The 17,166-nt window shown below is 41.7% G+C and overlaps 1 protein-coding gene across 1 annotated transcript in view; it reads right to left on the bottom strand.

The window, feature by feature from the left end:
- The window catches only part of LOC137301112 (msx2-interacting protein-like), a 93,210-nt gene that overhangs the window by 28,897 nt on the left and 47,147 nt on the right, over window positions 1-17,166 (bottom strand). The window contains exon 4 of the mRNA XM_067970540.1: window positions 723-883. Within this exon, the coding sequence (XP_067826641.1) occupies window positions 723-883 (161 nt within the window). The remainder of the gene's footprint in view (window positions 1-722; window positions 884-17,166) is intronic.

Here is a 17,166-nt window from a genome sequence, read left to right as displayed (position 1 = left end):
ATGATTCTAATGTTCTGGTGTCACTTTTGATTGGATTTTCTATTGCATGCCTGCAAATATCAGAGAAAAATTTGGTGTATGAATTGGGGAATGTTTTTAAAATCAATCATTCTTAACAAAGAAGAAACTTATTTTTATTTTCCATTTGTCCTTGACACCACAGCACATTAGACATGTTGGATATGCTTTAATTCAGCTTGGTCTCCACATACAAATGGTAAAATGTCTCCCCCCCCCCCCACCCCCGCAACCCCCAATTTAAATCAGATTTAGATAGCCTTAGTTTTTCCTCAAGAAATTATATCCAAAGTTCTAGATTTTCCAATTTTCACACAAAGGATTGAAGTGATCACACTGAATATAAATAGCAGAGAAGCTGCCATCTGTTAATTTAAACTGGATTGAAATGCCAGAGATTTAAAAACTGAAAATAATTTCTGTGTCATGAGGTCACAATGTCGTTAAGATAAACTTTACATATACTAAACATTATATAAAATTGGATCAAAATGGTTTCCAAATATAACTTTGGCATTCCCTAAAATCCAATATTCTAATAAGAAGAAGAAAAGTATTTGAAGTTGGCTGCCAGGCAATCTTTAGTTTCTTCAAACTGATCTGATATGCTCCAGAAACTGACTGCCATATCTATCTGAATTCCAGCTGGAAGAAACTTTGATTCCCAACAGCTCAAATCCCTTTTAAGTGGCACATTTACTTACCAGTAGAGCGGACTGGCAAATTTTGGACCTTGATTCCATAGCTCTTGCGTGGTTCATCCTTTTCCACAGGTGTTGGGAGTTGAACTGGTGGTGCAGGGACTGCAGCAGACTGAACTGATCTCGCTGGAGATTCATCACTGGAGCTGCTGCTAGAATCACTACTGCAAAAAAAAAGTCACTGGTTAGAAGTTTGAATTGACTGACTGCACCCCATGTTGTATTTGTCCTAGAGTTATAAAACACAGACAGCACCCCGTTTGGTACAATGGAAGATAACTAGGTCGTGTTCCATATAGAAACTGTATATATGAGAACATTTCCACCATGGCTGTGGAGTAAAGAATATAAAACGGATACCTATCTTACAATTTCAATTCTGCTGTTGTGGGGAGGCCTGACACTTCCCTGAAGGCACGTAAATAAAAATTAGCTTAGGGCCTCTTGCAAGCCTCTTAGTCAAGTTTAGAGTGGCACCAACAATGATCTACAAGTAGGTAGCCCACTTCGAATGATGTCTTGTGCAGGGAGACCATAGAAGGGGACAAAATACACCTTAAAACATTTATATACATATATGCACATCAACATCTTGAAACGGGAGTCCCACTCTCAAAAATACACCTTTAAAATAGGGGTTATAATAATTTTTCAAAGTATAATACTTTATCACAATAGATCAATAAACAGCTCCTTTGTAACAAAGCTTGTTGAGTTCCACATCAATGTTAATCAAACATTAGAATGGCTTTCAACATTTAATACTCTTAGTATGTAGCATTCTACAACATACTATGGTGTCTCTCCACAAGTATGCAGCCCATGTATTTCAGGAACACAAATATATTGTGGCACCCTTTCTTATGAATTCCCTTTATGCATACCATATGTGCACTTAAGCACCACGCACATTTACATTGGTATCATTGTATGAGTCACATGCAGAGTTCTTTATAATTTATTCAAATTAATAATTCTTAATACCTCTGTGACCAACCAGCATCCTTTTCTTTTAGCTGTACTGGGAGTGGACTATGAGAAATGTTAACCCATATAGTCAAAAAGGGAAAGAATTCAGAAGCTATAGACCAGTTAGTTCAGCATTTGTAGTGGGGGAAATTTTTTAAATGCTGAGAAGCATAGGCGATGTAAATGAGCATGGGCATTTGACTTGCACTGCGTGTAGAACTTGAGGGCACAAGATAAAAATTAATAAACCTCAAATAACACTAGAGACCAGAAGAAATCCCTGTCCCAAGTATTAGATATATGAAACTGACTCCAAACAAAAGCTGTTGATGTTGTGTTAATCAGTTCCTTCAAAAAGGAGATGGATGAATATCTGGTTGGTAACAGGACTGGAGACTATAAGAGATAAGTATAGACTGAGATAATGTTCCATGGTACAGAACTGTTAATATGACGCTCAGGCTGGTGAGTGAGGAGGTGAATCTTACATGTGGAAGGCAGCAGGTCAGGATTGAATAGCGAAGATGTGGGATTGGATGAATATTCTGGAGTTTTACTTAATTACCTTTCAGGTTCAGGAATAATTGGCTTGGAGGATCTATGGAGTCCAACAGTGTAAGGGAGCTAAATATACACAGCTAGAATAAAGTCACTGAAGGACTGAATCAATGACGATGTCTTGATGTTAATTCTCCTTCCAAGTAGCTCCCCAGTGTCAGGTATTTTAATTCAAACAAAAATATTCAGTCACAAACACACTAAATCAAAACTACGGTAGTTATAGCATTTCTGAGTCCCACACACTGTTACAAACAATCTTTTCAGCCCTCACTGTAAAAAAAAACTTAATTACGCATATATTAATCCCCATTCCAACAGAGTATTTGAGAGGTGGTTTCAGGATTAATTCAAAGAGAAGTATAAAGAAAAATTCATGCAGTGCCATTCTCGAGCATAAGTAATTACTAACACCATATAGAATAGTACAACACATTATCAAGCATTGATGTAAGCATAGAAATGATAACTAACGTGTAATGACTGGAGTGTGCACGTGTCACGTTTGAAGGGTCAACTACTGGGGGCTTGTGAGGTTACTGGAGCCAAGGACAGGCTTCTTAAAAATAACTCTGGAGTGAATAGAAGATTCTCAATGTATCAGCAGGCAAGAAATGGAAACTAAAAGTCAACCACATTGCTGCCTGTGGAGCATACGCAAGGGAATCGCTAAGTGTGTTCCCTGTAAACATATATCTGGCAATATTTACTACAGGATGATTGACAGTTTCAAAATTTGAACATTCCAAACTGAAATACTATTCTTATTTCGTAGAAGCAAAATTAATTTAAATCAAGCAAATTTGGATTTTCTGCTTTACCTCCATTTCAATTCCATTCACAAGGTTCCATCTAGGTCTGGTAATGGGTGGCATGTTTACAGCAAATACTGTAGGTTATGACACAACATTACATACGCAACACAAACATCAGATAAAGGCAGAACAAATAAGAAAAAAAACGGCAAATGCTGGAGACCTGAAACAAAAACATAAAATGCTAGAAATACACATCAGGTCAGCCAACATCCATACCGTACCCATATTGGGTACGGCAGCATAGTGGTTATGTTACTGGACTAGTAATCCAGAAGCCTGGACTAATAATCCAGAGTCATAAGTTCAAATCCTGCCATGGCAGTTGGGGAATTTAAATTCAATTAATTAAATAAAATTTGTAATTAAAAAAACTAGTATCAGTAATGGTGGCCATGAAACTACCGGATTGTCGTTAAAATCCCATCTGGTTCACTAATGTCCTTCAGAGAAGGAAACCTGCTGTCCTTACCCGTTCTGGCCTATATGTGACTCCAGACCCACAGCAATGTGGTTGATTCTTAACTGCCTTCTGAAATGGCCTAACAAGCCACTCAGTTGTACAATCTCGCTAAAAAAAGTCATAAGAAGAATAAAACCAGACGGACCACTAGGCACCAGCCACGACAAAGGCAAACCAAGCCCAGTCGACCCTGCAAAGTCCTCCTCACTAACATCTGGGGACTTGTGCCAAAATTGCAAGAGCTGTCCCACAGACTAGTCAAGCAACAGCCTGACATAGCCATACTCACAGAATCATACTTTGAGCCAACGTCCCAGACTCTTCCATTACCATCCCTGGGTATGTCCTGTCCCACCGGCAGGACCAACCCACCAGAGGTGGCGGTACAGTGATATACAGTCAGGAGGGAGTGGCCCTGGGAGTCCTCAATATTGACTCCGGATCTCATGGCATCAGGTCAAACATGGGCAAGGAAACCTCCTGATGAAACCACCTAACCCCCTCCCTCAGCTGATGAATCAGTCCTTGTCCATGTTGAGCACCACTTCGAGGAAGCACTGAGGGTAGCAAGGGCACAGAATGTACTCTGGGTGGGGGACTTCAATGTCCATCAACAAGAGTGGCTCGGTAGCACCATGACTGACTGAGCTGGCCAAGTCCTGAAGGACGTAGCTGCCAGACTGGGCCTGTGGCAGGTGGTGGGCGAACCAACACAAGGGAAAAACTTACTTGACCTCCCCCTCACCGATCTACCTGTCGCAAATGCATCTGTCCAAGACAGTATTGGTAGGAATGACCATCGCACAGTCCTCGTGGAGACGAAGTCCCGTCTTCACACTGAGGACACCATCCAACGTGTTGTGTGGCACCATCACCGTGCTAAATGGGATAGATTCAGAACAGATCTAGCAGCTAAAAACTGGGCATCCATGAGACGCTGTGGGCCATCAGCAGCAGAGTTGTATTCCAGCACAATCTGTAACCTCATGGCCCGGCATATTCCTCACTCTACCAGTATCAACAAGCCAAGGGATCAACCCTGGTTCAATGAGGAGTGTAGAAGAGCATGCCAGGAGCAGCACCAGGCGTACCTAAAAATGAGGTGCCAACCTGGTGAAGCTACAACTCGACTACGTGCATGCTAAACAGCGGACGCAACATGCTATAGACAGAGCTAAGTGATTCCACAAACAACGGATCAGATCAAAGCTCTGCAGTCCAGGCGTGAATGGCGGTGGACAATTAAACAACTAACGGGAGGAGGAGGCTCTGTAAACATCCCCACCCTCAATGATGGCGGAGTCCAGCATGTGAGTGCAAAAGACAAGGCTGAAGCGTTTGCAACCATCTTCAGCCAGAAGTGCCGAGTGGATGATCCATCTCGGCCTCCTCCCGATATCCCCACCAACACAGAAGTCAGTCTTCAGCCAATCTGATTCACTCCATGTGGTATCAAAAAACAGCTGAGTGCACTGGATACAACAAAGGTTATGGACCCCGACAACATCCCGGATGTAGTGCTGAAGACATGTGCTCCAGAACTAGCTGTGCCTCTAGCCAAACTGTTCCAGTACAGCTACAACACTGGCATCTACCCGACAATTTGGAAAATTGCCCAGGTATGTCCTGTCCACAAAAAGCAGGACAAATTCAATCCGGCCAATTACCGCCCCATCAACCTACTCTCAATCATCAGCAAAGTGATGGAAGGTGTCGTCGACAGTGCTATCAAGCGGCACTTACTCACCAATGCTCAGTTTGGGTTCTGCCAGGACCACCCGGCTCCAAACCTCATTACAGCCTTGGTCCAAACATGGACAAAAGAGCTGAATTCCAGAGGTGAGGTGAGAGTGACTGCCCTTGACATCAAGGCAGCATTTGACCGAGCATGGCATCAAGGAGCCCGAGTAAAATTGAAGTCAATGGGAATCAGGGGGAAAACTCTCCAGTGGCCGGAGTCATAACTGGCACAAAGGAAGATGGTAGTGGTTGTTGGAGGCCAATCATCTCAGCCCCAGGACATTGCTGCAGGAGTTCCTCAGGACAGTGTCCTAGGCCCAACCATCTTCTGCTGCTTCATCAATGACCTTCCCTCCAGTATAAGGTCAGAAATGGGGATGTTCGCTGATGATTGCACACTGTTCAGTTGCATTCAACCCCTCAGATAATGAAGCAGCCCGTGCCTGCATGCAGCAAGACTGGACAACATCCAGGCTTGGGCTGATAAGTGGCAAGTAACATTCGCGCCAGACAAGTGCCAGGCAATGACCATCTCCAACAAGAGAGAGTCTAACCACCTCCCCTTGACATTCAACGGCATTACCATCACCGAATCCCCCACCATCAACATCCTGGGGGTCACCATTGACCAGAAACTTAGCTGGACCAGCCATATAAATACTGTGGCTACAAGAGCAGGTCAGAGGCTGGGTATTCTGCAGTGAGTGACTCACCTCCTGACTCCCCAAAGCCTTTCCACCATCTACAAGGCACAAGTCAGGAGTGTGATGGAATACTCTCCACTTGCCTGGATGAGTGCAGCTCCAACAACACTCAAGAAGCTCGACACCATCCAGGACAAAGCAGCCCACTTGATTGGCACCCCATCCACCACCGGCGCACTGTGGCTGCAGTGTGTACCATCCACAGGATGCACTGCAGCAACTTGCCAAGGCTTCTTCGACAGCACCTCCCAAACCCGCGACCTCTACTACCTAGGAGGACAAGGGCAGCAGGCACATAGGAACAACACCGCCTGTACGTTCCCCTCCAAGTCACACACCATCCCGACGTGGAAATATATCACCGTTCCTTCATCGTCGCTGGGTCAAAATCCTGGAACTCCCTACCTAACAGCACTGTGGGAGAACCTTCACCACACGGACTACAGCGGTTCAAGAAGGCGGCTCACCACCACCTTCTCAAGGGCAATTAATGATGGGCAATAAATGCTGGCCTTGCCAGCAACGCCTATATCCCATGAACGAAAAAAAGACATTTAACATTTTAGGTATTACCCTACGTCAGAACTGAAAACAGGCTTACCTGTCTTCTTTTTACAGATGCTGACTGACCTGTTGTGTATTTCCAGCATTTTGTGTTTTTGTTTCAGATATAGACAATCCTATGCAGTATATTATCTGCAGTGTGGCACCAACCTTTGAAAGGCTTGATTCAAATTAATACGACTGCTTTAACCTACATTTGCTGTATTTACTGTCAATTCAGAAAGCTGCCTCTCAGGTGAATTTCTGACTATCATTCAGAATTTTCTAGAATGATGCTGTTCTCAACGGTGCTGCTCGGCCAACATCAGTGAGGTCAGATGTATTCCAAATGAACATGTCTCCCATATGTCTATGATATAAAATGCCACGCTACCTACTATGAATTCATAATGATCAGCCTACAACCCATGCATGCAATTTGTAAAAAAAAATCAAAAACAATATGCTGCAATGGCCTTATTACTCGCATCAGTTCAACTCTGTCTTCCCTCGTCTCAGTGACACCCAAGATTCTCACTGACTTCCAGCAGTGCTGTCATATTATACCCACTGCAGCAGCAAGGTCATATCATGTCAGGCTGCTGACACCCTAAACCAGCTGGAAGATTATTTCGCAGCGGAGCTATAAAAGTCAACAGGCAACTGATTTTTTTTTGTGCTGAGTACAGTGGTGCGCAGTCAGAAATTTTGGAAAATTTCTACTATGCGGCCATTCCATGATGAGCTTGAGAGCTACTAGGTAGGCACTCTCCTTAATTTAAGAATGTTTATTGCAATACTCATTTGTTTAAAACTCCTTAAACCTACCCCTTTGACAAAGCTCTTGTTCACCTGCCCTAATAACTCCTTATGTGGCCTGATGTCAAATTTTGTTTGATTGCTCCTGTGAAGCACCTTGGGACATTTTACTACATTAAAGGCGCTATATAAGTGCAAATTGTTGTTGTTCTTGTTATGCACTGGGAGTAATTTGAGAATGAAATTAAATTTACTGTACACTGGGATTAATTTGGGAATGGAATTAAATTTATTTTACCTTTGTTACCTCTAAACTTGACTATTCCAATGCTCTCCTGGCCAGCCTTCCATCGTCCACCCTCCATAAACTTGAGCTCATCCAATACTCTGCTGTCCGTATACAAACTCGCACCAAGTCCCGTTCATCCATCACCCCTGTGCTCACTGACCTACACTGGCTCCCAGTCCAGGAATGCCTCGATTTTAAAATTCTCATCCTTGTTTTCAAATCCATCCATGGCCTTGCCCCTCCCTATCTCTGTAACCTCCTCCAGCCCAACAACCCTGTGGGATCTCTGCGCTCCTCCAATTCCTGCTTCTTGCGCATCCCCGATTTTAAATCGCTCCACAATTGGCAGCTGTGCCTTCAGCTGCCTGAGCCCTAAGCTCTGGAATTCCCTCCCTAAATCTCTCCGCCTCTACCTCTCTCTCCTCCTTCTGTACACTCCTTAAAACCTAAGTCTTTGACCAAGCTTTTGGTTACCTGTCCTAATATCTCCTTATGTGGCTCAGTTTCAAATTTTGTTTGATCGCTCCTGTGAAGCATCTTGGGACATTTTATTACATTAAAGGCGCTATATAAATGCAAGTTGTTGTTGTTTAGAAACTTTCAGAATCCATTTTTACTTATTTCATCTAGATGTTGACCAAGCCAAAATTATGTTAATCTGCTAACTTTTTCAATGATCTGCACGAAATTCCAGCACATTAGCTCCTCATTAGGATATTGTGATCTATAACCTCCAAACATACACATTATAGATTCCCACTGAAAAAATAAATCATATACCAGCTTGTCCATCAGCAACACTTTTGTATCCACATCTGCTGCTGATGTAAGCCCATGTTTGTGGTTCACAACAGAGAAACCATGTAAAAACTCACCCTCCCAAGGAAAACTCTCACTATAGTAGTTATGAAATGATTAGTACAACTTCTTTAATGATAAAGAATCCATATAACAATCCCCTCACAAACATACACATAGCTCTCAGAAGATTACCATGGAGAGCTTCTGCACGCTAAGCATTTAAACTTAAATGGATGCACAAAACCTACATACAGTTTCTTTTTCTTTTTTTACATTGGGATTGTTTCAAAACTAGATTGATTTCTTTCATAAGACTGGGGGAAGGGAACAAGAAGTTTTCTTCATACTTCATTACACATAAAGCTGTAAAACCTGCATATATGAAGCAAAAAGACAAAAACTCAGTCCAAAACACACGTCTCCAGTGGATCTCCAACAGCTAGATAAAAGCTTCCTCCCATTTAAACAATACAAGCTTCACCAGTAACCCTTATTAGACAAGCACAATCTGCTTTTAGACCCAAATAAATGTAAACTCAAATTAGGAATACTCAGCAGGTCATGAGGCATTCTACATGTCCTAAAACGACGATCAAAGTGTTCAAAGTAAATGGCCATAGTAAGAGATGCCTGTCGATGGCCGCATGTTGAACTCTGCTGATTCAGGAATCTGGCATATCAGATCTGCAGTCTGGGATCAAGCTGCCCTTTCGAAAACCTCACACTTTAGAGTATCTCAGCAGCTGAATCAGGGAATTGATTTAGTTCCTGAATCAGCACTAAATGGAATGACAAATGGCTGCTGCAGTGCAATAGACTCCAGCTACACTGAATTCAGACAAACACATACCTCATCCAAAATACTGAACTTCCCATTCACTTCCAATAAACAAAAAGCAGAATTCTGATGCAAGCAGAAATGTTCTTGGCAAATTAGTTATATATTTATCAGTGCTGCAGCATCACACTGGATGCTCAACCTCTTTTGTGACTCACAGCAGCTAACCACTTAGTACTTGCAAAGAGAACATTCTCTTGAAATCAGATAATGAGAATGAGAATGAAGTACGCTAAATGCATTCAGCCACAGACAAATGCCAACATTTCACAATCAATTCTTCTCAAAGAAACATTTATAAAAATAATTGAACCCCAGGTTTCCTACAAAACATCTATGTAAATGAGGCACAAAAACAGCCAGGTCTACATATCAACAGGAGATTAAAACTACACATCAACTTAATTTTGAAATCAGCGATAGTTGAAACTAGGTACATATAGGCACAGCCAAATTCATTAATTAAATTCTAATAGAAACAAAGTTCTGGCAACTTTCCAATAGTGTGGAAGTCACAGTTTTGCTCCTTAAGACCAGTACTGCATACCTTTATTAATTGTAAACAATTTTACAACACCAAGTTATAGTCCAACAAATTTATTTTAAATTCCACAAGCTTTGGAGGCTTCTTCCTTCCTCAGGTTCACCTGAGGAAGGAGGAAGCCTCCGAAAGCTTGTGGAATTTAAAATAAATTTGTTGGACTATAACTTGGTGTTGTAAAATTGTTTACAATTGTTAACCCCAGTCCATCACCGGCATCTCCACATCATACCTTTATTAAATACAACTTCTTCATCTTGCTCATCTGGTATAATGGATTTTTTAGGGCACACTAAGAAACATGAAAATAGGCAATCCTTCACAAGAAACAGGTTAAACCTTCACAGGGATCAATTTCTCTACATTTACAATCCGCCTTGCCGGACAATGCCAACAGGATCCCATGTTTTGCTGCAAACACATCAAATGCTGCAGTAATGCATTCTCACAATGTTCCTACTGCATTTTAAATGGTATTTTCTGATAATACTGGATTTTTTTTTAAATGGAGGATTTCAGCTTTAAGTAGAGTTATCTTTGAATAAACATGAGATACTAAAGAATAATCCATTTGCTCTTACTGTAATGCAGGGAGAATCTGTGGCTCTCACTGGGAAAGCCAATTACACCCCTCACTGCAGTGAGCTCAAACTCTCTTAGGAAATCAGAGATAGACATTTGACCTAACCCAATGGTTACTGTGGTCATAAAGTATGCATTCTGAAGTATGTGGAAAGAATACAGAATGTTTCACTGCAACTTGTTTACAGAGTGATCCGGGGGTGATGCAGGGTCAGTGAATTCCTCAACAGAAACAAAACCAGGCTTGTTCAACATATTTCCCATCTCTTTATTTTAAAAACTTGGAATAAACATATGTCCATATACATCACACAGCAAAGAATTCCAGTTACAAGGTGGCACCAGACATACAGCACTGAGGTCGTGATACAGTTCTAGTGCAGCTCAATGATAGCTTTATATGGGCAAAATGTATTATTCCACAGTATGTGTAGGTAACTTTTTAGCTTCAGTAGTTTGACAATAAGTTTTAAGCAATTTGAGAATACGTTAGATAAGTGGTTGAAGGAACGGAGAATAAAGGGATGTGAGAACAGAGCAGGCACATGGGATTGGGACGACTGCATACGTGGAGGATAAACATCAATGTGGACTGGTTGGGCTTAACAGCCTTTTCCCATGTTGCAATTTCTATGTAGTTCTATCCCATTGCATTGGCCCTCGAGTTACTATTTTCAATTTTTTTAATAAAAACAGTATAAAGTAATCTAGGTGTTTTCACGCAAGTAAATTTAGAGGAACAGGAGATCAAGAACTGCAAAACCACCTGCTTGTTAGCAAGACCGTTATAAGTATTTTATCGGGTATATATTTCTTTAAGAAATAAATAGATTGAAAATGAATTTCAAAGAAATCCTGGAATAGGATATAACAGTGCATCATTAATAAAAGCTCTTACAATTAGAAATCTTTGGGCGATGGAGCAGCTTTTAGGGTTGAAAGTCAATCCAAGCAGAAGCTTATTGAACAATAAACTATTCCTTCCATTTACTACTCATATGCCATACAATAAAAAGATCAGATTCATGAACCAATGCGTAAATTGGAATTGATAGTTATTCAGGGAGGCCTACTAGCAGTAAATACAGCATTTAACAGTATCTGTAGACCAGTGGATATTTATTGAACCAATTAGACATCAGACTTTAGGATAACAGGGTGTCCTCTTTACCAAATGAAATATAATTTAAATCTAAGGAAATGTACGATATTCTCGCCAGTCCAGTAATTTTAAAACTATAAAAAGTTAAAGATTACAAATGAAGGCCATCTAAAGAAAGAACATAGTGGGGCCCCCGCTTGATATGATACACAAATGGTTGTAAACAACAAGAACAACATAAGTGCATCATTTTGGCATGTTCGCAACTTGTATGAATATCAATTCATGGGTTTGCTGTTTAATAGAGTTTTTATTTACGGATTTTTTTTGGATACTTGCAGTAGATCACAGATCGGTTCCTAGGGTTAATGGGCGAGAGGTAAGAATGTATGTGCGTGTGAGAGAGGAGAACATTTATTATTAGGCGCTGTTATTTTTGTCACTTGTTCAATTCAAATCTCAGGAAAACGAGATCCATGCACCTAAACCCACTGTTCACATTGCTAAAACCAACACTGTTATCCCAACAGCAGAACTGCAGACCCACATTCTTCCAGGTCTATACAAACACACGGAACCAAAGAGTGCATTTGCTGACCCAGTCTGAACTAAACAAGTGACACATGCAAAAACAACTTTAGATTAGGGCAGCAGTGTCAAGCTGGTATTTCTCAGAGGTATTGGGGTCAATTTTAGGATGGCCGAGCAGGTGCGTTCGTGGCAGGGGGGGGTTACTAAAATTGGGGAATTCCAGAGTGGGTCAGGAGCCGGTGCGTGCGCAGCCCCCGCATGCAGGACTCCCGCCGGCAATTAAAGCTGGCGGGATGACAGTTTTGATAGTTAGGGAGGTATTTGAGGTTGTTGACAGACCTCATGGGGAAGAGATTTTAGCAGGGATGTGATTTTGGACTCTCCTCAGCATGTTTCCCATGCTGTGGGAAACACTCCCTGTTGTTGCAGACGTATTCCAGTCAGCAGTCATTGGGAGATGCAGAGGATTCCTTGACAGTTGGGGGGAATACCTCATTCAATGCAACAGGGTACTCTGTCACCTCAGACAAAGTTTTGCTTGCCACACCGTTGTCTCCACCCTCAAAATTATTACATCATATCCTAAACTCTGCTGTCCAAACACATTTACCTACTTTGCGGACCCCCTCACACTCACACCGTCAGGATTGGGTGGGGGGGGGGGGTTCCATAGCTGCATTCATCACTCCATTAGGACAAGCAACATCATCAGCCTCGCCAAGCATGCCGTCCACCTCCGCCACGTGGAGCTACACAACACAGTGCTGCGCAACAGGCACCTACACAAAGTAGTTGTGCAACCACACATACACCCACTGTAGGGTGACACAATGGGTGGCATCAAGGGTGTTCATGGAGAACCTCATGAAAGGGCCTTATTGCACAAGCCGGTCAAGAATGGGCAAGTCATGGCAGTAGTGGTGACAATATAATATGTAATGTGAGTTGATCAGAAATCAAATATAAGTAAAAACCATGACAAACCCTCGAACACCCTTGTGTATCCCCTTCATGCTCATGACACGTTCGCCTTACATTTCCTACTACACATACATGATGCATGCCCTTTGGCTGCAGCACAGGTAGTGGCAGGTTCGGTGAGGCTGACTGTGAAAGAGATGCATGAGAGGGTGAGTATGAGACAGAGCCATGAGATTGTATGAGGATTGGGTTGAATGGTAATGGTGGGATGAGTACTGGGGAGGTGAGGAAGTGCAGGTAAGATGAGGATGAGGGTTCAGTGGGTGTTAGGAGTGATGTGATAGAATAGTGTCGGCAGTGCAGAAGAAGATGTGGGGTGGGGCCGGTGATGTGACAGACGGAGTGTAGGGGAATGAGTAAGAGTACTCACTTCGGCTGATCTGGTTAGGTCATTGAAGCGCCTCCTGCACTGTATGCAGGTGCGTGATACGTTGGTGTGCTGGTGACCTCCACTGCCACCTCGAGCCAGGCCTTCGTGGTGGCAGAGGCAGGCCACTTCCTCCTGTCCGCCAGGTGGAAGATCTCCCTCCTCCTCCTTCTCAGCCCATCCAGTAAGACCTGGAGTGAGGCATCATTAAACCTGGAAGCAGCCTTCCCCCTGGGCTGCTCCATGCTGTAATTTTGCCTATTTTCTGCAGCATCAGTCAGTGGAGGACTGCCCCTTTAAATAAGACTCCTCCAGCCGACAGCCTATGATGCAGGTGCGCAGTCCGCCCACTGCGCAGCTTTCCAGCGCGAAACCCGGAAGCCAAGGTAAGTGGCTTCAATTTACATACGATCGCGTGCCAAACCCACCGATTTCACTGGGCGCATTACCCACGCGCCCAGTCGATCCCCCGCTGCCAACCCGCCTCCATCCTAATATCGGCCCATTGTCATGGTAACCTTGGAAGGATATGTACTAAGTAGTGTGCTGAGGTTCAGAGCCTCATTAGGACTGCCTAAAGTCTCTCCTTTTAAAAAAAAAATTGGACTCACAACAGCACACATTTGAATTATGTTTATCAATCAGACCGCTCCAATTCTAAAAATCTGTTTGAACACACAAGATAGTGAACCAGCAAACACATTAAATTCACCTTTTTGGAAAAATAAAGTTTGATTCCAGTGAATATTGAATTGGTTTAGCTTCAGCCTGATAAGATAGAAAGAAAGAGCTTGCATTTATATAGCGCCTTTCACAATCTCAAGATATTCTAAGAGCGCTTTATAGCCAAGGGAGTACTTTTGAAGTGTAGTCACTGTTGTAATGTAGGCTTTATAAGTCAAAAAAGGGGGAAGAGTCCAGAAACAAACTTTAGTCATTCCACTTTGAAACGACAGAAGGTTTAACAATTGTACAACCAAAGTAGGTATCAATCACCCAGTGAAATAAGTATAGGTCCTACTTCGGCAGAAATGCTACAGCTGGCTTTATTCTGTAGGTATTTAGTTGATTGTTTCCTAGGACCACAAACATTTAACAACATTTCTCAAATGCAGGGCCTAGTACTACTTGCAAACTAGAAACTTGCCTTTCATGTGAATAATTTCCTTTTTGTATATTCAGCATTTATCTGCATTGTTTGGTGAGAAGCTCTGTCTTTATGCATTCACTTATTTGCTTTTGAGGTGACAATAATGGCTCAAACTTTAGTCATAATCGGACCTACCATAGGAAACTTTAGACTTCACAATACACTCTTCCCTCTGTCAGCCCTGGTCATTTAAATACTATTGACTCATAGGCAAAACAGCTTACCGGTTTTGTTTTTTTTTTCATTTTTTTATATAAGTGAGGTTCGACTAGTTTTTTTTTTCTTCTTTTTTATAGGCCCTCTTTTATAAGAAGGGAGGGGGTTAGGGTGTCTTTTATTTAAAACAAATCAAACCAAAAAAACCAGTGTCAAATTATAATTTTATTTTGAGCCCCTGTGGTACCCACCAGTCGCAGAAAGCCTCAAGCGTACTGGCAGACGCTGCATACTCCCTCTCCAGGGCCACGGACGCGGAGAATGCCGCTTATGAGAGGCAGACAGTTACCTGTTTTGTTAATCAAAATGTTTTTTTTATCTTATCTACCAACCATTTATTTAGCCTCAGCAATAGCCAACATCTATATTCCCATGTTCTACATGAACCAATGCCAACAGTCAGCCATGCATGGTTTGTGTCAGGACCAATTTGGAGGTAAAACAGTGATACCTGTTGCGGGATTACACACTAAGATCTTAATTTGTACTCTATAGCCTCCTTCCAACGAACATTCAAACTGGAGGGACAAAAGTACTATTTCCACAGGAAGAGGTACATTGTGCACACAGACATGAAAATAGCACTGAGTCATGAAATAACGTACACAGGGTCAGTGTTACAAAGGCTGTGCTCAGGAACCCCACTGGGAAATTGAACTCTGTATAAAGAGGGCAAACAGTTGATGCAACGCTGGGCAGGAATCTAAACTTTACTAAAAGGGCTGCTTTTTTCCTGTTCAAAAATAAACGGCAAAGTTATCAGATTTCATTCTTTATCAATTGGTAGATTTAATACAATGAGAGTTTGAATAGAACTCTAAAACTGACTATTCTATTGATCTAAAACTGACAACATGGCCACCCTTATAGATATTATTCAAAATGCCACAAAGGATTAACCCTAAAAAGTTTTAATTGGAACAGACATAAGCTGATTAGCACCTGACTTGAGTAGTCCCTATTCGGACAGGCATGTAAGTCAACCACATTCCACACTGACCCAGGACAGCTACAGCTACAAGAGTACTTCAAATAAGATTTACTCCCTTCATCCAGAGCAGCACTGGAGGGAACTCCCAACTCCGAGCTATTATTAGTATGCAGTTTACACAACTATGCCTGCAGCTGATTCTGCTTGGAAACACACTGACCTGCATTCATTTTCTGCAGAGCAGTTTTTAAACTGAATTTAGTCATTGACATTTCCGTAATGCTGAGCAAAAAGTGTTGTTTAGTCTAATATATATTTAGAAAGAAGAATGTAGTCATTTTATAAAATTAACTTTCAGTTGAATTAAATTCTCAGTTCATTAACATGTGCATTATGCACACAAATTTTACAAACAGACTTCCTACCCCCAGCACTGTCTGAAGCTCCAGTATAGTCAGTAGAGTTCAAGCCTCAGTAAAATAAACAATAACTTGCATATATAGCACCGTAAGTCAGAAAAACATCCCAAAGTGCTTCACAGAGGCATAAGGAAAAACAGATGCCAAACAAAAAAGGGAAGATTAAGAGGGATAACCAAAAGCTTGGTCAAAGAGCTCAAACAAGAATTTCTTTGCTAGTCTCCACAAATTTGTAATACCACGGGTACAGCTAATTTTTACATTTTCATGCACATACTATCAACAGCACGCGCGTCTTTTAAAGACAGTTCCTGCAGTTTTTTTTCATGAAATACCAGTCCATAACAAATTAAAACAATTTTGAGAAAATTCTAAATTTGAGGTCTTCTCTGAGCAGTGAACAACTGGTAGGACTTGAAATTCCACTAGTCCAAGGTAAAATCAAGTTTGGGGGCGGGGGAAGTTGACTCTGCAGATACCTATCAAAGGTCAAACAGACCAGTGGATAGCAAGAAGTGATTGCAGTTTTGCAGTACCTGATTTTGTGTTCTAAAAGAAAAAAGAACGAACTTCCATTTATATAACACCTTTCACAACGCAGGACATCCCAAAGTCCTTAACAGCCAATGAAGTACTTTTGAAGTGTAATCACCGTTGTAACAATACAGGCAGGTGCCACATTCACAGAACAAGCATTTGTCACAAATAAGCACCAGGTTGGAACGTCAACGGGAATGGCATGTCAAAAGAAAAAATAAATGCCCAAAGTGCTTCTGTCAAAATATAAGTTATGAGAATAACTGGGTCCTTTATCCAATGAAAATACAAAATCATTTCTCATTTCTACATATTGAGCCAAATTTTCCTGGAAAATGTTCATGACATGCGCTGTTATTAATGTGCAAATCGGCCAGCAAGTTCAGGCGAAAAAGAGATACACCATGAGTTGTGAATCTCCATAATTTCCTATTCGATTTACATTGCTCCGCCATTTGCCTTGCACTATCGGCAACTCGCCAACCTCTGCGTTTTTTTAAGAACTTGCTGGATTTGCACAATAATTGCTCATTAAACTCACCACAGAAAGTTAGGGCTTGCACTTGATAACCCCTTTACCGATGTGATAATTGTTAATGCAATATCAATCA

This window comes from Heptranchias perlo, chromosome 32 (assembly GCF_035084215.1).
Source record: "Heptranchias perlo isolate sHepPer1 chromosome 32, sHepPer1.hap1, whole genome shotgun sequence".
Lineage (NCBI taxonomy): Eukaryota > Metazoa > Chordata > Chondrichthyes > Hexanchiformes > Hexanchidae > Heptranchias > Heptranchias perlo.
Note: the sequence above shows the minus strand (reverse complement) of the source record. Positions and strands in the feature narration are given on the sequence as shown.